The sequence below is a fragment of the Microcaecilia unicolor genome, chromosome 2, assembly GCF_901765095.1.
Source record: "Microcaecilia unicolor chromosome 2, aMicUni1.1, whole genome shotgun sequence".
Taxonomy (NCBI): Eukaryota; Metazoa; Chordata; class Amphibia; order Gymnophiona; family Siphonopidae; genus Microcaecilia; species Microcaecilia unicolor.
Genome location: NC_044032.1, coordinates 455,786,139 through 455,810,218, shown reverse-complemented (window position 1 = coordinate 455,810,218; position 24,080 = coordinate 455,786,139). Strand labels below are relative to the sequence as shown.

Below are 24,080 nucleotides of genomic sequence, written 5' to 3'. Positions count from 1 at the left end.
GGGAGAGGAGGTAATGCTGGATGGAGGAGAAGAGAGACACACAGACACACAGAAAGAGAGAGATGGGGTAATTCTGGATAGGAGATGGACACAGAGAAGAGAGATGGGGATAATATGAGAGAGAGAGATGAGGTAATGGTGGATGGGGAGAAGTGAGAGAGGGAGATGGGGTAATGATGGATGGGGAGAAGAGGAAGAGAGAGGGTAATACTGGATGGGGGAGAGGAGACTGAGGAATAAGAGGAAAGGAATGAGAGAGCCTAGGTAGAGTGAAAGATATGGAAAGCTTTAGGTAGATGCAGTGAATAAGGGGAGATTGAAGACTGGATAGTAAGAGTGAATGAATGGACAGAAAAGCAGAAAAACAGAAGAAAGTTGAAAGGAAAAGATCAGTGTCAGAGATGGATGTAGTAGAGGAAGTGAAGAAGACAGGAGGAGAGAGAAGAAAAACAAACAGGAGACCCTGAAAAGAGACCTAAGAGAAGACAGGAAAACAGTAACCTGAGACTGGGACCCACACAATTAGAAAAATTAAACGGCCAGACAACAAAAATAGAATTTTTTTTTATTTAGGATGTAGTAGTGTGGTAGCAATGTTAGTCCACTTTAAAGGTTAACAAATTAAAATAAAGCAAAAAAAAACATAAAATAAGGTGATATATTTTCATTTGACTAGGTACACAAACAAGGCAGGCAGCACCATGGCACTCATGTTTCATCACACCCAGCACTATTCCATATATCCACACTTGACAACATAATCCAATACAGTAGTGGAATTTATTAAGGACGCAGCATTCTATTACTTACATAAGCAAAAACAGTTACAGTATCATGCAATTACGTTCATGCATACAGCTTACAATATCAAGCAGTTAAATACAGAATCAAAATTCCTACCTAGAGCATTAGGGCTGGGGTGTATAGCCTTTCGGGTCACACAGCTCCAACTATTTCAGCCTTACACGAAGCATATTCCGCGCCACCTGTGGCATATACCGTAGACATGCTGAGACGCTACCATCGCTACCAGCGGCTGCCATACAAACACATTCCCCATCTTGTGTTGACTCTTTCATGATGCCTTCAGCCTCCCCATGCCGTCCAAGTCACTGCCAACATTCTCTTACTCTGGCCCTCCTCCGTACAAGAGGTGGACTGTCTGTGGTTTTGACCTCATCCATGCCTCTGTGAGCATGTGATAACACAACTTACACATTTTACCTCTGTTGAAGCTTGATTTGGTCTGACAACTTCCTGCTGTGTGCTCTACTAGATTAGGACCACCGCCGAATGCTGCAACATGACTCCTATCTCTCTGAAATAGGTGTGAGTGAATCTGCTGGAGCAGCCTTGATTTGGTCTGAAAACTTCCTGCTGTGTTCTCTACTAGACTAGGACTCACTAAAATTGGTGAGTCTGCTGGAGCAGCCTGCAAAATGGCAATTGCAGCTTTGCATATGCCCTTCTTGCAGCCTCCCCTGGCCACCCCCTCTCTCCACCCCTAGGATCTCCCTTCCTATTACCCACATACCATCCTGCCCCTCTAACCATTGCAGCCTCCCCTTCTGTTAATCCTATTCTACCCTGCCTACACCTACCTGTGACCCTTTCTTTTGCGCCCATCATCCTTCCCATAAACTAGCTTCCCCTTCTCTATGCTGTGCAGGGCCACTTCCCATTTGTGCTGCTGACTGCCTAGGTGTCTGGGTCAGCTTCCTTTCTTTAGCTAGCATTTTCAGATGTCAAAACCTCCTTCCTCAGGTCAGGAAAGAACCTAACCTCAGGAAAGAGATTTTGGCCTCTAAAAGACAGTAAAAGAAGGTATGACCTTGTTTTCAATTATTTGTTTTATATTTGTTAATTTGTAATGTAATGATTGGAATGTATCAGCATCTAAAAGTTATATCTGTTTTCTTTATTTTGCACAATACAGAAAGATATGCATCACTGTTTCTCTTTCTCTGGTGTTGCACTATATGCACAGTCTAATTTATTAGGGATTCAGTTTAATTTTTATGTACATATTTCTATTCTTAGTTTGTGGTTTCTTATTCTATAGGCAAGGAATGTATCTGTATTGTTTGTGTGAAAAAGTATTGATTGTCCTTGTAGGATCAATATGCATTAATCTGGCTTATTTACTTTTCCTAATGTTGTATTGATGTTCTACTGTCCACTGTAATACTTAGTGTACTGCCTTTTCTTAGGTAGGCCCTTGTTGTGTGACTGCTGAAAGTTAGTGTATTATGGTATGGTAGAATGCCTTATAAGTCCTGAGTGATTTTTGTAGGGTTTTGAATTGATTCACAATATGTCTTGTAAAGGATTTTGGATTTGGATTTAGGTCATGCCTGTCTTAGTAGTGGGTCAAGATGAGTTACATTCAGGTACAGAAGGTATTTTCCTGTCCCCAGAGGCTTATGATCTAAGTTTGTACCTGAGGTAATAGAGAGTTAAGTGACTTGCCAAGCACATTGATAGTTGACTGTATATTGGAATTCATTTCTTCATTCAATTTGACAAGATAATAATTATCTACATTTTTGCAAACTCTACACTTTCTCCACTAGATGCTTCAGAAGGACCTCCAAACTATATCTAACACATGCAGTTGGGAATAACTAGTGAGGTAATTAAATTCGCCGATGACACAAAATTATTCAGGGTCGTCAAGTCGCAGGAGGAATGTGAACGATTACAGGAGGACCTTGCGAGACTGGGAGATTGGGCGTGCAAGTGGCAGATGAAGTTCAATGTTGACAAGTGCAAAGTGATGCATGTGGGTAAGAGGAACCCGAATTATAGCTACGTCTTGCAAGGTTCCGCGTTAGGAGTTACGGATCAAGAAAGGGATCTGGGTGTCGTCGTCGATGATACGCTGAAACCTTCTGCTCAGTGTGCTGCTGCGGCTAGGAAAGCGAATAGAATGTTGGGTGTTATTAGGAAGGGTATGGAGTCCAGGTGTGCGGATGTTATAATGCCGTTGTATCGCTCCATGGTGCGACCGCACCTGGAGTATTGTGTTCAGTACTGGTCTCCGTATCTCAAAAAAGATATAGTAGAATTGGAAAAGGTACAGCGAAGGGCGACGAAAATGATAGTGGGGATGGGACGACTTTCCTATGAAGAGAGGCTGAGAAGGCTAGGGCTTTTTAGCTTGGAGAAGAGACGGCTGAGGGGAGATATGATAGAAGTGTATAAAATAATGAGTGGAATGGATCGGGTGGATGTGAAGCGACTGTTCACGCTATCCAAAAATACTAGGACTAGAGGGCATGAGTTGAAGCTACAGTGTGGTAAATTTAAAACGAATCGGAGAAAATTTTTCTTCACCCAACGTGTAATTAGACTCTGGAATTCGTTGCCGGAGAACGTGGTACGGGCGGTTAGCTTGACGGAGTTTAAAAAGGGGTTAGATAGATTCCTAAAGGACAAGTCCATAGACCGCTATTAAATGGACTTGGAAAAATTCCGCATTTTTAGGTATAACTTGTCTGGAATGTTTTTACGTTTGGGGAGCGTGCCAGGTGCCCTTGACCTGGATTGGCCACTGTCGGTGACAGGATGCTGGGCTAGATGGACCTTTGGTCTTTCCCAGTATGGCACTACTTATGTACTTATGTACTTATGTAGATATAATTGGTATTATGAGAATTGTTTCACATGAACCTATGGGAAATAATTCTCATAATACCAATTTTTTCCTCACTACTTTGAGGCTTCACTTCTTAATCCTTAATCTTAGACTTTTTAGCTTTAAAGTGATTCAATTTTCCCAGCTGTTTTAACTGAACCAGCAGTAAGGGAGTAACCACTCTTATCACCCTTAATCTCAATTCCACTTCTTCTAAATACACTTTGCCTTGCCCAGGATACAAGCAGGATTATGCACTAGTAATGTTCAGTTTAAACATCAACCATTCTACTTTTCTAAACATACTTTGGCTTTTCCAACATACAGGCGAGTTTCTGCCCTTGCAATGCTCAGTTTAAACATCAGCCAATATCAAACTCTTCTACATTCTATTAGGAGCAATGACCCACCACAAAAAAATCATTTCTCACCCTTGTGGAAACACCTTTTCTCCAGAGTAGACACTGCTTAATTTTGGGATCTTCTTCCCTCTCAGGCTCCTGTGGATGCCTATAGTGAGGCTTAACACAGGGCCGCCGAGAGACTAGGCCGGGCCCGGGCCAAGGCCGCCCCACCTCCGGCCTCCCGTCGCTCTCCCTCCCACTGCCGCCCCCTGTCGCTCTCCCCACCGCTGCAGTCCCCGGTCTCACCTGTCTGCCTCCACGGCTCCGGGTCCCCTGCAATCAAAGCGGCAGTCGCAGATCGCTTCTCTTCTGGCCTTCCCACCCTCATCTGATGTAACTTCCGGTTTCCGCGAGGGCAGGACACAGGGAGGGAAGGACCGAAGGGAGGCGATCTGTGACTGCCGCTTTGAATTCAAGGGGCCTGGAGCCGAGGAGGCAGGCAGATGAGACCGGGGACTGCAGCCCGGGGAAATTTGTCACCCCTGCCCCCCTCCTCGGCGGCCCTGGCTTAACACTAATGTCTGCTTCAGGGTGGATTCAGGACTTAAGTCTTTCTGATCCTCTGTCTCTTTCCCCTTCTGGTTTGTGATATCCCTTCCTGAGTTCCCTTCTGAGTTTCCTCCTGAGTTCATTTACCTCTAAAACTAAGACTTCTATTAAACTCCTTCTCTCACAGTCAGCGTTACTTGATAATTGCTGCAGGTGAGGATTGTTAGCAACCACCGACTCCCTTAATTACAGCTGCTGCTGTTGGACAGGCAGGCTTTCCCCAAGTTTCTTCCCAGCTTGGCTCCTCTGCTGACCTCATAGCTCCACTGCCTCCTGGCACTTGTAGTTTCCCCACATCTTAAAAAAATATCCCAGTGGTTCCCAAACTTTCTCAGGTTGTGGCGCCCATAGGCTATACATTTCCTCTCATGTCTCCCCCCATGCCACCCCCACTACCTTCAATGGTATTGAGTCCTACCTTCCATTCAGCTTCTGCCCACCTTCTCTCCCCCTTCCATCCAGCTTCTGCCCTCCTTCTCTCCCCTGTTCCATCCAGCATAAGCTCCCTATTTCCCCCTGCAATCTAGAGTCTGCCTCCTCTATCCCCCCCCCCCCCACACACTCCTGCTGCTTCTATAGAACAGCAGCAGTGGCAAAGCAAGCTTAAATGGGCCCCCCCAACTTAATAGGAAACTAACTTTCTTGTTCTGGGTTCAGTGGTTAGACTGCTACCGAGAGCTGGAGTCACAGTGTAATAAACCACCCTGCAACCTGGAACAAGAAGGTTAGTTCTCTATTAAGGTGGGGGAACACTTAAGAGGAATACCACAGACATGCTTGTTTTGCTGCTGCTCATATAGAAAAGCAGCAGCGGCTTGAGTGGTGGCGGGAGGGAGGTGTAGAAAATATACTGTGGCACCCCATGCGAGTTTGCTGCGGTGTCCTGGTGTGCCGCTACAATATCCCCATTTTCCAATTTCTACCGATTCATATATATCTATATGGATATATATCTATATCTATCTATAAATATATATATATATATATATGAATGACTGTTGGGCAGACTGGGAAGGACCGTTCAGGTCTTTATCTGCCATCACCTATTATGTTACCATTGGGTCCTTTTATTAAGCTGCAGCAGAAAGTGGCCTTAGTATGCCCTTACGTGGGTTTTTCCCATGTGTTAAGGCCATTTTTACTGCAGCAGTAAAATGGTCTATTTTTTATTTTTTCAATTAATGTTCATGTGCCAATGTTGCAATTAGCATGCAGCTATGAATAAAAAAATTAGCAAGTGAGCACTTATTGATACCTATTTTGTAGGCGGTAAGGTCTCAACTGCTAATCCTGTGATAATCAGTAATGTAGCTGTAACCCCTGCCCCCCCCCCCTCGAAAAGAAAACTTTTTTAGTGGGCGCAGATTTCAAACTTACCACAGGACACCTGAGCGTGTCCCACGGTAAGCAATTTTAAACTGCTGTTAGCATGCACTAGTGCTTACCACAGCTTAGTAAATAGTTCCAGCAGGCAGAGGTAGAAAAACCAAATTCTGCCAGTGACATCACCAGCATAAGCTGAGCTGCTCCCTGGAACAATCCAGTATGCACCTGCCCAAGCAGCATAAGGTCCCTTTGTAACGCACCCAGTCCCATCAACTATGGCAGCTGCAATGATAATCAAGTGAGCAAAACACCAGAGTGCCACTTGCTACCCTGCACATACCAGTATATAGCCATATCAAAGAAATCCTGTATGGCTGACAATTACAAAATGATTTTTTTAAGCACTAAAAAGGACGCTCAGAGCACACCCAGAACACCAAGCCAAGGTATGAAACACAGCCCTGATAGTAAGGTCATTGGTGGAAACCGAGCTCAGATGATAAAATGGAGTCTCAAACAGTGCCCAGAACACCAGACTAAGGTACCTCAAAGGGAAGAGGGTGTAGATGAGCCACCCCATTTTAGGAACTAAGCCATCTTTCTATGCAAAGCTAGAGAGATTACCTTCCCACGAAACACTGGCCAGAGCAGCCACCTAGATCCTAAGGGATCTCAGAGCCAGTCCCTGATCCAGGCCTAGCTGCAGAAACTCCAAAATATCGGGAACCCGAGCCCTCCAGGGAGAAAGAGACTGCTCCCAGCACCAGGATTCAAAAACTCACCAAACCCTGATGTAAGCCAGGGACCCAGATGCCTTCCTGGAGTGGAGCAGCATAGAGATCATCGCGGGGAGAACCCATGCGTCTCCAAACAAATGATTCCAATGGCCAAACTGTAAGCCAGAAGGAATCCAGTTCTTCCATGTCTACTGGCCCTTGCTAGAGCAGACCCTGACCCCTGGGCAATGGAAAGGGATCCTCCACCAGGAGGGCATTGGAGAACTGTATACCACGGCCTAAAGGTCAATCTGGTGCCACAGGCAAGACTAAATGAGGATGACGTGCAATCCTACACAAGAAATGGCCTGTTAGAGGCCACAGAGAAAATACATAGAGGAGCTTCTTCTATGGCCATGGTTGAACCAGGGCATCTATCCCCTGGGAGGCTGGCTCCTTTTGCCAACTGAAGAAGCGCTCCACCTTTGCACTGACCTTGGATGACATCGAGTGGAGGGCCTCAGCGATACAGAATGAGCTGAAAGGCCTGTTACCCCAGCTCCCACCTCCCGAATCCAGGAGGGAGAGATTAAGAACATCCACCAGTACCTCATTATCCCTTCTCAGCTGAGGGCTCTGCAGACCCTGCTGGCCAGCATGCCCTATCATGTGTCATTTGTACGTGGGCCTGTCTGACTGCCTGGGCCCTCAGTTCTGGTGTCTCTGACATCCCCGGCTCTCTATGGGTGCATTTAAAAGAAAATTCCCTACTTAGTTCTTTACAATAGCATTAGCCCCTAACAAAAGGCCATAAAGCTAGCCAGGCCAAATGAATTAATTTTAATTTTTTTTTTATATGTGCTACTGAAAAGAGCACTTTTGGAAAGCTTGGGAGCTGCAGGGGGAGCCCATGAGGAGTACACCCAAACAGGGTGAATGGGCAAGAGAGGTAGGGGGATGGGGACTCACACCCCTTGGGCAAGGCCCTGCAGGACCAAGTGAAAGCCTCACACAGTCGCACTAAGTGCAACTTAGGGCTGCGGAAAAAAAATCTAAGCTCAACCAGGTATGTCAGGCTCAACCACGCTGTGCGGCTGTGGCCAGAAGAGCAGGGAGCTAGGCCAGGGACAGGAGCACTGTCAGTATGATCTACAACCTGCTGAAGGTACAGAAAAAAATATATATATAATCATAATAATAAACTGGATTTTTCTATACTTTTAAACTCATAGCTCAGTGGTTCCCAAACTGGGTCCTGGTGGCACTCCAGCCAGTCAGGTTTTTAGGATATCCACAATGAATAGTCATGAGAGAGATCTGAACGCAGTGGAGGCAGTGCATGCAAATCTCTTTAATGAATAGTCATTGTGGATATCTTGAAAACCTGACTGGCTGGGGTGCCACCACAGCCTTAGCTCTAAATGGTTTACTGCAAAGAAATCAATAAGAACCTTAATAATAGACTATATTTAAAAAAAAGTATAACATAAAATTAACATGTGTGTGTGCCTAAATAGATACATGCACACAATATTTGTTAATATGCATATGTAATACATACATGTATCACACACACACACACATATATATATATATATATATATATATATATATATATATATATATCCATACACCCTATAAAATATTGCTTAGAACTGCTTCCAATGTTTCCATTTCTAAAATGATTCAAATTGTAAGTACCTTTTTATTCGAACTGATGGAGAGGATAACTCTCAGAAGCTTATTAAAGATACATTGTTAGCCCAATGAAAAGGTATCACTTACAGCTTGGTTGTTGACCTTTATTTCCACATATCCAAGTGTACTAACACAGCAATCACAATTCTATGCTTAAAATAATACAAGAAACCAAGATGTCAGCAGTTTTAAACAGGAACCTGTGTGCTTAAATTGCCGACTGTGTGTCTGTTTTCTGAACAGGAGGCAACTGCCAGCTTTAATAATATACTAGGCAATTTCTGACATGTAAGACATTTTTTGCAAAATGGAGTCATTAAATCTGAACTTTTATGGCCTTTAACCAATTCTTACAAAATCCTAGTTGGAATGCTGCACAAAAATTGTACAAAAGAAAGCTGAACAAATTGCCCATGGGATATACTCCACTATTCTTCATCCAGCATAACTGATTGCATCCATATTCTTCCTCTGGTACGCTAGACTCATCCATGTTAACAGCTGAATAAAGGGAATTTCTTCAAAGATGCTCTTGTAATCACCACAATACCAAGAATGATAACCACCAGATACCACTAAACTGAATACATATCAGACATTTCAGCTCATTTCACTACCTGCTGTAACAAGAAAACGGCGCCTCACAGGATTTCTCCAGTTCAAATAACATTTTATTTATTATTATGAACACAGAAAATTACAGAGATGCACATGTGGAGGATGGCACTACCATGCATTTTCTGTGCCATCAAGACTTTGGAAAGAAGAAACAAAGGAAGACAACAAAAATCCAAGATTGGATTTTAGCTACTCAGGCTATAAGATGGAAGTTCTGCTAAACTGTAAATCCTCACCTCTGTTAGCCCAATGTTCTTCCTCTTAATAACACTCTGCAAGCAATTGTTCAGTGTTCGAGTTAGCAGCAAGTTTGTTGATTTGCGAATCATGTCATCTACCTCTGTGGAACTGCACGGAAAACACACACACAAATATGTTTATGTTAAAACATTGGCCACGTATTAAAATAGGATAAGAAAATTCAACAGGGCAACATAAGTTCCCAAAACATAGCAGGAATATAATAATGAGGGAACTACGTACCCATTTATATCAATTCAAACCAGTAGGCATGCGCAAAAAACAAAAATATATAAGTGTTAAGTAAAAGGAAGGGCATCAGACACTGTGGATCCACCAAAATGTGTGGCCTTATTCCATAAATATCTGCCCCCCCCCCCCCCCAATTTTTAAGTAGTGCAAATCAAATTTTTCCTTCTTTACATGTTTACAAAATGATTTTAGAGTGCATCTATGGAATTTTATAATTCAATATAAAAGCATTTTACTTTACGTTATAAGGTAACCTTGAACTCTCAATATTTATATACTGAAAGAAAATAAAATAAAAATAAGTGATACAGCGCTTAGTAAGTATGGCTAAACAAAAACCTCTGCTGCAGCTCAGAAAAATCTTAATAATAAAGAAACAAAATCCTGACATCAGCAAATGCTTTGGACATGCTTCCATCAGGGGCTATAAAAGGGGGAGCTTACTTAAAGAGAATTTACGAATCAGAGAACATATGGGCAGTAAAGTTTATATATAAGCAGCTTCTTAACAGGGTACCTGATGAAAGCCTGACAATGATTATTTGCATGGAGCACAATATGGCAGGATCACAGAAAAGAGCTGGCCACAGACAATAAAGATGAGCCATAGGAAATCCATCAATAAGTCCCAATGATGAATCTATGAAATCACACGGACTGTGTTTCAACCTTTGTGTCAGGGATCAGGGTATGATGGTCTCAAAATGTAGGCAATATGTGCAACGACAGGTAAGAGAAGTATCAAAATTTAGACAAGTGGTCAAAAACTGAGAAAACAATATCTTTTTTTTTTTATTTATAAAAATTTATACATTTATAATCAAGCAAATGCTTGTTTGAAAAGCAATACATTTCAATCTGTTTAAAGGAAATACAAAACAAAAGAAAAAGATTTGAAATTTCTTGCTCAAGTCCACATTTTGGAACAAAATGTTAAGAAAAGGAATTTGTTTTATAATATAAGCTTCTAAGATAGAGCAGTAGATGATAACAGCCATCATTACACAGTGTTATAATTACAAATTAAAGGGAAAAAAAACCAAGATGTTCTAAGAACCCCTGTTTTGCCTTGAGGTAAGAAATGCTGTTAACTGAGCCGGATCAAAAAATATATACTTATTTGATTGATATCTCACCACACACTTGCAAGGATATCACAAGTAAAATGTTCCACCCAGCTGAGTTACAGCTGGTTTCATTAAAAGAAATAGTTTCCGACGCTTTTGCGTGTCTCTGGAGATATCGGGAAACATTTGTATTTTCTGACCAAGAAATGTTTTATCTTTATTCTTAAAATACATGGACATTAACCGCTGATTATCTGCTTCCAATGCCACTGTTACTATTAATGTCATTGCAATTACATTTCCACTATCTGTTAATTCAAGTAATTCAGTAATATTCAAAGGTTGTTCTTGTCCTTCTATTTGTTGGTCACTTCTTTCTTTAATCAGAAGATAGTACACTTGGGTGAAAGGAGGAATCAATTCCTCTTTTACATCAAAAATCTCCATTATATATATTTTTTAACATTTCCCTAGGAGGTATGATAGTCTGTTTAGGGAAATTTAACAAACGTAGGTTGTTACTTCTAGCAGTGTTCTCAAGAGATTCAGTCTTTTTTCTTAATGAGGTCAAATCTTTAATCATAACCTCCTGCTGGGTTAGAATTCTTTTCATATCCAAATCTTTTTTTTTTCTTCTAACTGTTCCAATTTTCCTATTTTTAAGTCCATGGTTTTTATTTTTTCCCTCTTGTTTTATCATTTCTTGGTTTAGTTTATTTATCTATGGAGTAAGTGATTTCCCTAAATCTGCTATCAGAGTCCACAAAGAGACCAGAGTAACTTCAGCTGGCTTATGCACTTCAAAGGAAAAAAGTGGTGCTAGTACCTCTCTCTCTGATAATGAGTCCGGATTCAAGCCAGCAGCATTTCCCACCGAATTCGTTGTTAGTATCGGTGTTCCCATCAAGGCTTCTTGCACTCCAACCGATCGTTGATCTGCCTCCCGACTGTAACTGGTCTCACCGCTTCTGGGGGACTCGTTCAGGGTCATCTCTGATGGAGTGCTGCAGCCCAACGGCTGAGGGGGTGGTTCCCTTGTGTCGGGGCTGAGCGTAAGCTCTAGCCCTGGAGACACTGCCGTGCCTCCATCCGCACTGGCGTGTATCAGCGGGCTGCCTCCCAACACTCCAGACACTGTGGTAGATGGAACTACAGGCGTCTGCAAGGAAGTCCGGATATTTTGCGAAGAAGAAACCGAACGCTGCGGAGCAACAGGCCTGTTGTTTGGTAGCTCTAAGATAAATATTGACTTTTCAGTTGTGAACGACTTGCCAAGATCATGACATAAAGGCCAAAATACAATCCGTGTCAGGCCATTCAATACATTCATCATTGGAGCTTACTGATGGATTTTCTGTGGCTCATCTTTATTGTCTGTGGCCAACATCTTATTTTCTGTTGTGGTACTTGTTCTGTGTAACAAACACCACAGAAGGTGATCTCTCCACAGGAGAACCAAAGACAAACGGACAACAGTGGATCCAATAAGAGTCCTCTCACAGTGGGCGTCTCTCAGAACAAGGTCTTTATTCAAAACAATCAAACAACCCGACACGTGACGTGTTTCGGCCAAAAAGGCCTGCGTCAGGGGTCTATTGATCCTTTATATGAAATACCTTGGGAATCAGATGGCTCTCAGTAAATAAATTGTTAACAGAGATATCCTGTCGGATGCACTTGTCTCTGTTAGATACTAGATACCCATCTGACGCAGGCCTTTTTGGCCGAAACACGTCACGTGTCGGGTTGTTTGTTTGAATAAAGAACTTGTTCTGTGTATTCATCGCTCTTGTTGTTATAGAGTCTTCACGGTATTTATATATTTATTACACAAGTATTTCTGTCTGGCTTCTTCTTGTAAGTTAACTCCTGGCCATCAGATACACCTAATAGATGTCAATACAATGCAACTTAACAAAAATCCAGACATATATGCCAGTGAGACAAAACTTAAATTTGAAGCCAATGAGAACTTGTGGATTACTCACATTAAAGTTGTTTTCCTCTTTTCGGTTAAAATTTAATAAGTTCAAAACACACTGCTTCTTTTTGTCTTTCCATACCAGCCCTCAGTGAAACTCAGTTGGGGGGTAGGCCTGGGACACCGCAGTTGGCTTTGAATGGCCGTTTCTTGATTGTTGCTTATCTGTCCCTTTTTATATTGGTGTTCCCTTTCACCTATTTGTTTTTAAGCATGATTGTAAACCACATAGATCTACTTGCTTGGAATACATGGTCACTAACAAGTTTTAATAAACATAACAAACCTCCTTCCTTCCTTCCTTCCTTCCTTCCTTACTTTTCTTCTCCAAAATAAGCAGATCTGCTGCCTGACAAGTTTACTTTGAATTTTGGAGCCAGCCAATACATTTCTCTTGTCAATCCTTTTTCTCCACACCACTGAAAGTTTTAGGGGAAGGAAGCACGGTTATCCCTTCTGGGGTCTGCTGTAGATCATCAAGGTCTGATTTACTAAGGCTCGTTTTCCCATTCTCTGTCCATGCAAATAGGGCTTAGAAACATCAGCACTTAGCGGGCCACTGCATGGTACTTGGCAAAAACAACAGATCTCCCCACCCCCCACACAGGGTGCTGTCAACAGTGTAGGAACACCCTGCTTTCCCTCTCCCCACCATTCCGACATGGTCACGTTTTGCCGAATAGGCTGTATCAGCGGTAAGAACATGAAGCAACTAACCAGGGACACATAAGACTTAGCCCTGGTAGAAAAAACTGAGCATCCATGATGACAGATAGTAGAGCAGCAACTTCATACATCTGTGCTGCTGCTCTATCATCTGCCCTCTTGGATGCTCAATTTTTCTACCAGGGCTAAGTCTTATATGTCCCTGGTTAGTTGCTTCATGTTTTCTGGACTTTCAATGTCTGCTTTGGGGGTTTTTCCTTCCTACTGCTGCAAGACACTTAGCGCCTCTTTATTGATCTGCCCTCTCCCTCCCCCATGACAGATAAAACCAAGAGGGAAATGCCTCAGACCCTGTTATCACCATGGTCCAGACCCTACCAGTATGTTTCTCTCTCACTTATGTCCTCCCACTCTGACCTCATTCAATTTGCCACTCTCTCATTCATCCTCCCTCTGATTTCATTATTCTTCTCTCTTACCCCAAATTTGTTAAAGCCCCAGTTTGTCTATAGCAGTCTCACCCCCTAGTTGCTCTCATTCAGCTACGAGTCAGCTGATGTACCTTCCAGACTAGCTAGCTACCCCTCTCCTCTCTATGCTTTTTATCACTGATAATGCTGTTTGGCCGATTTGGACACAGAAATGGACCTTCCTATGTCTGCACTGTGCCACTCAACTCTCACTAAATTTAAGCAACATGGTGTGGGAAGAGCTCGTTGATTGAGACAGTGAGATCAATAGGCACTTTCAGGACTGCATTCAAACCTGTTGAGTGCCTTGTAGCATAGTGTAGATGGCAGGATAGCCTATTTATTCAGCAGAGTCAATCAGGGCTGTAATAACAATAATTTTGGGGGGGACACAAAATCCCAGGAGCCAAGATCCAATTTCTAGGCATCGTGGAGGGGCATAATCGAACGGGGTGCCCAAGTTTTCCTGGGGCCGTCCTTGCAGGACGGCTCCGTGAAGGGGTGGGAAACCCGTATTATCGAGACAAGATGGGCGTCCATCTTTCGTTTCGATAATACGGTCGGGGACGCCCAAATCTCAACATTTAGGTCGACCTTAGTTGTCCTTAAGTCGTCCTTAGAGATGGTCGTCCCCGGTTTTCGGCGATAATGGAAACCGAGGACGCCCGTCTCAGAAATGACCAAATCCAAGCTATTTGGTCATGGGAGGAGCCAGCATTTGTAGTGTACTGGTCTCCTCACATGCCAGGGCACCCTAGGGGGCAATGCAGTGGACTTCAGAAATTGCTCCCAGGTGTATAGCTCCCTTACCTTGTGTGCTGAGCCCCCCCCCCCAAAAAAAAAACCCACTCCCCACAACTGTACAACACTACCATAGCCCTAAGGGGTGAAGGGGGCACCTACATGTGGGTACAGTGGGTTTCTGGTGGGTTTTGAAGGGCTCACATTTACCACCACAAGTGCAACAGGTAGGGGGGATGGGCCAGGGTCCGCCTGCCTGAAGTGCAGTGCACCCACTAAAACTGCTCCAGGGACCTGCATACTGCTGTCATGGAGCTGGGTATGACATTTGAGGCTGGCAAAAAAAAAATTTAAGTTTTTTTTTTTAGGGCAGGAGGGGGTTGGTGACCACTGGGGGAGTAAGGGGAGATCATCCCCAATTCCCTCAGGTGGTTATCTGGTAAGTTCGGGCACCTTTTTGAGGCTTGGACGCAAGAAAAAAATGGACCAAGTATAGTCGGCCAAGTGCTCGTCAGGGACGCCCTTCTTTTTTCCATTATCGGCCAAGGACGCCCATCTCTTAAGCATGCCACAGTCCCGCCTTCGCTACGCTGCTGACACGCCCCCATGAACTTTGGTTGTCCCCGCGACAGAAAGCAGTTGAGGGCGCCCAAAATCGGCTTTCGATTATGCCGATTTGGGCGACCCTGAGAGGACGCTCATCTCCCGATTTGTGTCGGAAGATGGGCGCCCTTCTCTTTCAAAAATAAGCCTGATAGTAACCCAGGATTTGGTAAGCCGTGCTATATATTGCTAACGTTACTAAAATAAAGCAGGATGTGGTAATAAAACATGATTAACTGGAAAAATATAAACACATTTAATAAAAATGAGGTTTGAGAGATTTTTTGTGCTCTCTGTATTAATATCTGGATCACAGAAAAAGAAAGGCAAAATGTTATAGGGTACTGGGGTTACAAGTGGAAATGTTATATCAGGTGCTGACGGAACAAACATTTTATACAATGGGTACTAGAGCTACAGGATAATAAGTTACAAAATATGTGTTAGAGTCAATGGGTAGAAATGTTTTCTATGTTTTCATTGCACAGATTAAGCTGGATTGTTTTAGAAAGTGAACACGCAAGATGATGGTTAGGAAACTTTCAGATGGTCACTCTAATTGCATTGATTAAAAAAGAAATGGTCTACAACCAAATCTTTTCAAGAGCAAAGGTGAACAATTAACAAGCTTTAATTTGAGAACACAAAAGTTGGTTCTAAGGTATCCTATAATCAAAACCTGGCCACAGAGACTGCAGCCTCTTCCCAGATCTACTTAATTGCCACCAGGGATGCTCATTCACAAAGCATCCTTTCCCTGGAGAAAGGTGCAATCTTTTCCTTTTGAGGAAACTTTTGCAAAGCCTCTGAAATGTTAGCTCCTTTGATCTATCACCAGCATCACATTAGGCCTGAAACAGCAGCATATCTTATCTATCAGAGTCAAATGACATATGACTGAGGGCGAAGAACATTTCTCATGACATGGAAGGTTCAAAAGCATTAATAACTTTAAAGGCTCCTGGTAAATCAAACCCCTACGACCTTTTTATTCCTTCTCCTGTTTTAGCTGACAAATGGCAGAGATTACCAAGCAGAGCACAACATAGAAACAAAGGACAGCATTTTAACTTGTTTGGCCTCACTTATGTGTAAGGCACTGTAGGTTGTCCTTTCCTGCCTCATTTAGCACGTCAGCTAAGTGAGACCAAGAAGGTAATGGGCTATTGCACACCTGCCCTCCGTTATGGCAAGTTTTAGTCTCTGCACAGCTAGGCTTTTTGTTATTCATGGAGATACAGAAAATGTAATCTGCCTCCATTTATTTACTGAAAAGGAAGTATGCTTCTTTCTATTGATCCTGTCAAAGAAGTCATGGACAGTCCCTCAAATTTTACAATTTCTATCTCGAACTGTATGGCTTTCTGCTACTTATCTTTTAAGGAGTCAATATTCAGAGTGATATGTAAGTACTTTGAGATTACCACTAGATGTCACATGACCATTTTTGTAATAGAGTCCCCACAGCAGGAATGAGCGGGGTTGGGGGGTATTAAATGATTGTGTTGGGAAATGACAGAAGGTGATGTAAAATTCCATTAATGTTGTCCTGGCTAAATACTGGCTGGGACTCACATAACAGATTAACTTTTTATTGCTAATATTTACTGTATATATATATATGGATAGGGCCCACTATTTTAGGAGGGGTAGTTATTTTTACACCATATAGGTTGTGGTTGGCCTGTATGACTGTTTATAGGAAGTGTATGAGATTATCTAAGCTGATATTAGTGCAGATGCATTCGCTTTTATTATCTACTATAATAAAACTCACCCTCAACGTTCTGAGGACAATGACGTCAGTGAAGCCAAGCCCTGATTTCCTTAAAAAGGTTCGAAGGTTCGTGGTGGTGAAGCCACCAAAATCACTCCGGGCCCCACCCTCGAGGGCGGAGCAATGGCAGAACAACGAAAGGGTTGGCAGGGAGGGAGGGCAGGGAGGAAATCGCTCCGGGCCCCGCCCTCGCGTCAAACGTCATGACGCTGGGGGCGGAGCAATGGCAGAACAACGAAGGGGTTGGCCAGGGAGGGAAGGGTGGCGACAAAAACCTTGCTAGTGCCCGTTTCATTTTATCTGAAACGGGCCTCTTTTACTAGTTATTTTATGTTTTACTTGTTGTCCTTTCCTGAAGGAGGACTACTGACCCAAAAGACAGATGACAGCAGGAGCTGTCTTTGCTGATGGGTGAATAGCACTGTGAGTAACAGGCTGCTGAGAAACTATGTGGCTCAAAGCTTAAAAAAGAGAAAGAAAAGTATGAAAGCTTAAAAAAAAAAATACCGTTTGTAGGGTTTTAGAAAAACAGGTTCCATCACTAGCCTGTAAGTGGTTCAGTTCCTTGGGGAATTTTGCCAGGGTGCACTCTAAACAGTGAGGTCAGTATGTCCTGCCTGGAGCCATCTGGCTCCTGGTGGATTTGTATTTAAATTCAATTTTTGTTTGACCTCTTTGCTTGAGTTGGTTTTAAACATCTGCTGTGTGGCCTTGTGCTTAGGAATCCTTGCTGTATTCTACCAGCATACCCCAATTTGATTCTATTCTATGGAAGCTTCCGTGATCCAAAATCAGCCCCCTGTTAGAATCCAGCCTTGCTCTTCCACTGAGGTTTCTCATTGAGAATGAAGATTCTCATGCTCTCAGTTTTCCTTCTGGCTTCACCCAGTATCTGGCACTCTGCCCCAGACTCTGAGTTCTAGGCAGATAATTCTTGGCGACCACATGCACCGGTGGGCTCAATCCAAAGGAAAGGTTGCTGGTACAGGCAGAATACCACACATGTCCCCAAGACTTGGGGGAGCCATGCTCAGTGGAGAACCTAATCTGTGGATTTCAACTGCTTACTCTTCTTAAGTCCTCCTTACCGATGAGATCTGTCAGACAGATGGCTAGGGAATTTGTTCAAACAAATTCTGTGTATGAGTATTTAAAATAAAATAATTCTGTCCCTATAATGGCGATTAAATGTTGCTAAGCTAAACAGTATTGGGACAAAAAAAAAGGTTGCAAAAGCATATTGTTCATATGTGAGGTATGAAAGTGTTGTGATGTTTGATCCCTATCTTCCCTCCTTATCCTACCTACCCCAGATATATTCTCAGAAAACTAAACTATTAAACCAAATAAGTTATGAAGAGAATTTTTTACATTCCATGCAACCAATCCCGGGGCAAGCAGTGGCTTCCCTCATGTCCATCTCAATAACAGACCTTTTTAAAACTCAGATACTCTAACCGCTGTTACCACATCATCTAGTAATGATTCCACAGCTTAACTATTCTTTGAGTGAAAAAGCATTTCCTCCTTTGCGTTTCAAAAGTGCTTCCATGTAATTCATTGAGTGTCTTTGTACTTTTATGAAAGAGTGAAAAATCAATTCAGTTTTACCCATTGTACACCACTCAAGATTTTGTGGACCTCAATCATATCTTCCCCCACCCCCTCCCCAACCATCTCTTTTAAAGCTGAAGAAGAGCCCTAACCTCTTTAGCCTTTCCTCATATGTAAAGCTTTGAATTGCCTTTATCATTTTGGTCACTTTTCTTTGAACCTTTCCTAATTCCGCTATATCTTTTTTGAGATACGGCAACCAGAACTGAATGAAATACTCAAGGTGAGCTCACACCATGGAGCGAAACAGAGGCATTACAATATTCTTTGTTGTATTTGGCACCCCTTTCCTAATAAATCCTAGCATTCTGTTTGCTTTTTTGGCCACCGCCACACACTGGGCTGAGATTTCAGGGTATTTTCTACAATGACACCTACAGCTTTTTCTTGAGTGCTGACCCTTAGGTGGGCCCTAGCATCAGGTAACTATGATTTGGAATATTCTTCTCAATGTGCATCACTGCATTTGTTCACATTAAATTTTGTCTGCCAATTGGACGCTCAGTCTTCCAGTTTCCTAAGGTCTTCTTGCAATTTTTCACAGTCCGCACGTGTTTTGACAATTTTGAAATGTTTTGTGTCATTACAAAGTTAGTCACCCCACTTGTCATTCCAATTTCCAGATCATTTCTAAATATGTAAAATAGCACCAGTCCCAGTACAGATCCCTGAGGCACTCCACTATTCACCCTCCTCCATTGGAAAAAAAACAGCCATTTAACCCTACCCTCTGTTTTCTTGTCAATAACCAATTCCTAATTTACAGAAGGACACTGCCTCCTATTCCATGACTTTTAATTTTCCCAGGAGCTTCTCACTGTAAACCACTGAGACCAGAGGCCTTCTTAACAGCAGTATATCAAAGACCAAATAAACTACAAGGAACTTTGTCAAACGTTTTCTGAGCATCTAGATACACTACATCAACTAGCTCACCTTTAGCCACATGTTTATTCACGTCGTCAAAAATATTAAGCAAATTGGTGAGGCAAAACTTCCCTTAGTTGAACTCATGCTGACTCTGTCCCATTAAGCCATGTTCGTCTATGAGTTTCATAATTTTATTCTTTATAATAGTTTCCACTATTTCGCCCTGCACTGAAGTCAGGCTTACCAGTCTGTAATATCCTGGATCACCCCGGAACCCTTTTTAAAAATCAGCATTACATTGGCCACCCTCTAATCTTCAAGCACTACGGACAATTTTAACAACACGCTATAGATCACTAACAGCAGATCAGCAATTTGATGTTTGAGTTCTTTCAGAACCTGGGGTGTATACCATCTGCTCCAGGTGATTTATCACTCTAAATTGTCGATTTAGTTCAGTATATCTTCCAGATTCACCGAGATCTCTTTCAGTTCCTCCATATCATCAACCTTGAAAACCATTTCAAGTACAGGTAGATTTCTAAATCTTCTTCTGTAAAGACCGAAGCAAAGAACTCATTCAATCTATCCACTATGGCCTTGCACTCTCTAAGTGCCCTTTCACTTCTTCATGATCTAATGGTCCCACAGATTCCCTCGCAGGCTTTCTGCTTCTGATGTACCTGAAAAAGGTGTACTATCAGTTTTCGTCTCCACGCCAAGTTCTCTTTTAGCCTTCTTTATCAATGCTTTGCATCTAGCTTAACAGGGTTTATGTTGTTTCTTATTTTCTTTATTCAGTTCCTTTTTCCATTCTTTGAAGGATGTTCTTTTGGCTCTAATAGCCTCTTTCACTTCACATTTTAACCATGCTGGCTGTCGTTTGCTCTTCTTTCCACCTTTGTTAATACGTGGAACACATCTGGTCTGAACTTCCATGTTGATATTTTTAACAACATCCATGCCTGATTTAAAGTTCTAACCTTTGTGGCTGATCCTTTTAGCTTCTTTTTTAACCATGTTCCTCATTTTGTCAGACGCTACAGCAGATTTCCTTAGTGACACCAGATATCAGCTCAAATTTGATCATGTTATGATCAATGTTTCCCAGCGGACCCCAACACCATTACCTCTCATACCATGACCTGCATTCCACTAAGGACTAGATCTAAAACAGCTTCCCCTCGTCAGTTCTTGGACCAGTACTCCAAGACAGGGGCGTAGCCACAGGTGGGCCCAGGTGGGGCCTGGGCCCACCCAATTTGGGGTCAGGCCCGCCCAGCAGCAGAGCGATTCCGGTGGTTCCCTTCCCCATGGCGTTGCAGCAGCTTTCACGGTTCACCCCATCTTCCCTCACCCTCCTTGCAGGCCCGCCGAGCAGCGATTCCGGTCGCAGGCTCAGCTTCGGCTCACACACGCTGCCGCTCAACAATCTCCTTGCAGCTCCTAAGCGGCAGCGCGAACCCGGAAGCCAGAGACTTCCGGGTTCGCGCTGCCGCTTAGGAGCTGCAAGGAGATTGAGCGTGCAGCGGGCAGGCAGCGTGTGCGAGCCAAAGCCGAGCCTGTGACCGGAATCGCTGCTGGGCGGGCTGAGGGGAAGCAAACGGCTCGTCGCCATCATCAGACTGAGACTCTTGGGAAAAAATAGCTGCACTGCAGGCAACAGCAAAAGTGTGAGTCACACTGCAAGCAGGGAGTCCATGCTTGCAGAATTAACAAGAAGAGAGCCCAGAATAGTCTAGAAGATGTGAGCAATATGGCCACAGGGGAGTATAGGCTGCCTGTTGAGGAGAGACTGGGAGCGCTGTCTAGAGGAAGAAAGGGAAGAGGGGATAACAAATCTCACCAAACACTCAAACCCTCCCTCTAGCAATGTTGAATCACTACTCTCCCCATATTCACTCACACTGTCCAGTACATTCAGCTTTTCCTATACTCACCCAATCCCCTGTCATTCAATCCTATCCATTAACTCACTCATCTCTCTGTCACTTAGAATTCCCATCCATTTACTCAGTCTTCTTGCCACTTTTAGCCCACCCATCCACTCATAATCCCCCATTCACTTACTCAGCCACCCTCTGCAAATCAAATCCCTAGTGTCTACTGACTCACTTGTCATCTCTCCATTAATTTACTCATTCACTCCCAGTATGCGCACTCACTCGGCCCTCTTACTTTTTAAAAACATTTTTGCTTTGTTTAGCTCTTTTTTTTTTTGTAGCGGCTACTTGCAGCAGTGGCCAAGAAACGAAGATTGGAGGGAGGAGCAGGAGGCAGGAAGTAAGAGAGAGAAAGTGGGGACTCGGGAGAGAAGGAGGGGAGATGGAGCGGGAGGCAGGAGGTAAAGAGAGAGGGGTGAGAAGGAGGGGAGATTGAGAAGGGCTGGAGAAAGAGAGAAGCTACTGGTGATAAGGATGGGGAGAAAGGGGGGGATCCTGGCTGAGATCAGAAAGAGGGAAGACGCTGGAAGGAAGGGTAGGGAGAGAAACAGAAGACACATTGAAGGATGGGGAGAAAGAGGGGGGAAATGATGAATGTAAAAGGGTAGAGAGAGAGAGAGAGAGACACTGAATAGAAGAATCGGGAGGGGTAGATGGATGGAAGGATGGGGAGAGAAAGAGGGGAAAACAGATGGAAGGATGGGAGAGAAAGGGAAAACGGAAGGATGGGGAGAGAAAGAGGGAAAACAGATGGAAGGATAGGGAGAGAAAAAACATTGGATGGAAGGATGGGGAGAGAAAGAGGGGAGATGGATGAAAGGATGCAGAGAGAAAGGGAGAGACTGGAAAGATGTGGAGAGAGAAGGGACACTGAACAGAAAAGGATAGAGAGCTAGAGAGTCACTGGATAGAAGGAGGGGGAGAGAGACATTAGATAGAAGGATCAGGAGAGAGGGAGATGGGTGGAAGGATGGGGAAGACGCAGGATGGAAGGGTAGGGAGGGAGAAAGAAAGAAAGAAAGAAAGAGGAGACACTGGATGGAAGGAGAGAGAAAGAAAGAGGGAGCTGCTGGATAGAAAAGGGGAGTAGTGAAAGACTGGAGAATAAGAGGAAAGGGCATGGGGAGAACAAGGGTGAGAAAAAGATGAAAAGCCATAGGTAGATGAAGTAAAAAGAAGGAAATTAAAGAATGGATAGTAAGAATGAATTAAATCTGAACAGAGAGAGAGAGAAGCAGAAAAATATTGAAGAAAGCAAAGAAAAAGGAGAGAAAAATGACAAGTGTCCAGGAAACCCCAGCAGAAGAGTTAAGCGAAAATGAAAGAAAGCAGAATCTAGAGACTGGGAGCAACACAATGAGAAAAAGTAAATGGTCATACAACAAAGGTAAAATAATTTTATTTTTAATTTAGGATAAAGTAATATGGTACCTGTGTTAATAAAGTTTCAGAGACCAATACTTCCTTCCTCAGGTCAGGAGAGGATACCATAGCAGCATTATACTGACCTGAGGCAGGAGGTTTTGGCCTCTGAAAGCTCATTGAAAAGGATGTTAGGCTATTAAATTTATTTTCTGAAACCTGATGCACTGAAAAGCAGCACTTTACCCTTGTGTGACAAATGCATCTAATTAGTGTGACTAAAGGTTGCTGGGGGAGGGGGGTAGAGAGAAAAATTTGTGCCCACCCACTTTAGGTTCAGGCCCATCCAAAATTGGCAGTCTGGCTACGCCACTGCTCCAAGAAGCAGTCATTTATCACATCTAAGAATTTTACCTCCCTAGAAACTCCCTGGTGTGTAACTTTATCCAGTCAATATTGGGGTAATGAAATCACTAATATACATTTAAGGAATAAGTAGAATATATATCAAAATAATTACTCCACAATTCTACTAAATGAAACCCTGTATTGAAGGTGTTAATTCACGTATATTCATGAAAAAATGTGGAGAAAAAAAAAGACTTCAGAAACCATGGAGATATCTCTTTAAGGAACACCTTTCAAGATTTAGAGAACTCCTCTTCAATCACTAGTCTTCACAAAAAAACTCCCATGATCTTATTCATGAAATACTTGTATACACACCTTTAACAATACAATAAGGTAGAGGCTGATGTATACGCCATATATGCGGTGAAATAAACTTTCATATATCACGTAACTTGGGTAATTTTGGTGCCACCGGTCTGTATTCTATTCCCCAGTATCCGATCGGATACTGTCAAAAGCCCAAACCTGTCAAACACAGGGCTGGAGGTCCATGGACCACCAGGCCCTGACTACCCCTGTCCCGAGCAACGGGGGCTGGAGGTTCGGCGGACGACAATCCCACCCCACACCCCCAGGTTCAGGGAGGGTTGGAGATCCGGTGGGTCTCCAGCCCCCCAAACCCCAGAAAATGGTCCCTGGTGGTCTAGTGGCCACAGGCCAAACCCCCTCCCACCCAGCGAGTGACCGGGGGGGGGGGGGGGTGGAGGTCCAGCGGACCTCCAGCCCCCCACCCCCCACCAGTGTTGTCTGACCAATCCCTGTGGTCCAGCGTAAAGGACAACCCCCTCCTGGCCCCCCTACCTTAGTTGAGGAGGGACACAGCCTGCCCCCTCCTCTTCCTTGGGTTGACGCCGCTGCAAAATGGCGGCGCCCCAGCCCCGCCCAGTGCATCCTGGGATGCGCTGGGCAGGGCTACAGACCATGTAAGGCTCCCTTACATGGTCTGTAGCCCTGCCCAGCGCATCCCAGCAACTGCATGCTGGACAAGGCTCACCATTCCTCCCCAATGATCTGCAAACCCTAACGCCAGCTTGGAGCTGGCGTTAGGGTTTGCCGCTGCCAGCGACCCAAATTTTGGCGCGCTGGTCACTGATCATTGGGGATGAATGCGCTGAACCCTGTTTAGCATGCATTT

At 43.6% G+C, this 24,080-nt stretch overlaps 1 protein-coding gene across 5 annotated transcripts in view; it reads right to left on the bottom strand.

Annotated features, from left to right (window-relative positions):
- EXOC6B (exocyst complex component 6B) overlaps positions 1-24,080 on the bottom strand; it is a 1,013,473-nt gene that overhangs the window by 424,194 nt on the left and 565,199 nt on the right. For all 5 annotated transcript variants that reach the window (XM_030190960.1, XM_030190961.1, XM_030190962.1 and 2 more), the window contains exon 16: positions 9,185-9,296. In XM_030190960.1, the coding sequence (XP_030046820.1) occupies positions 9,185-9,296 (112 nt within the window). The remainder of the gene's footprint in view (positions 1-9,184; positions 9,297-24,080) is intronic.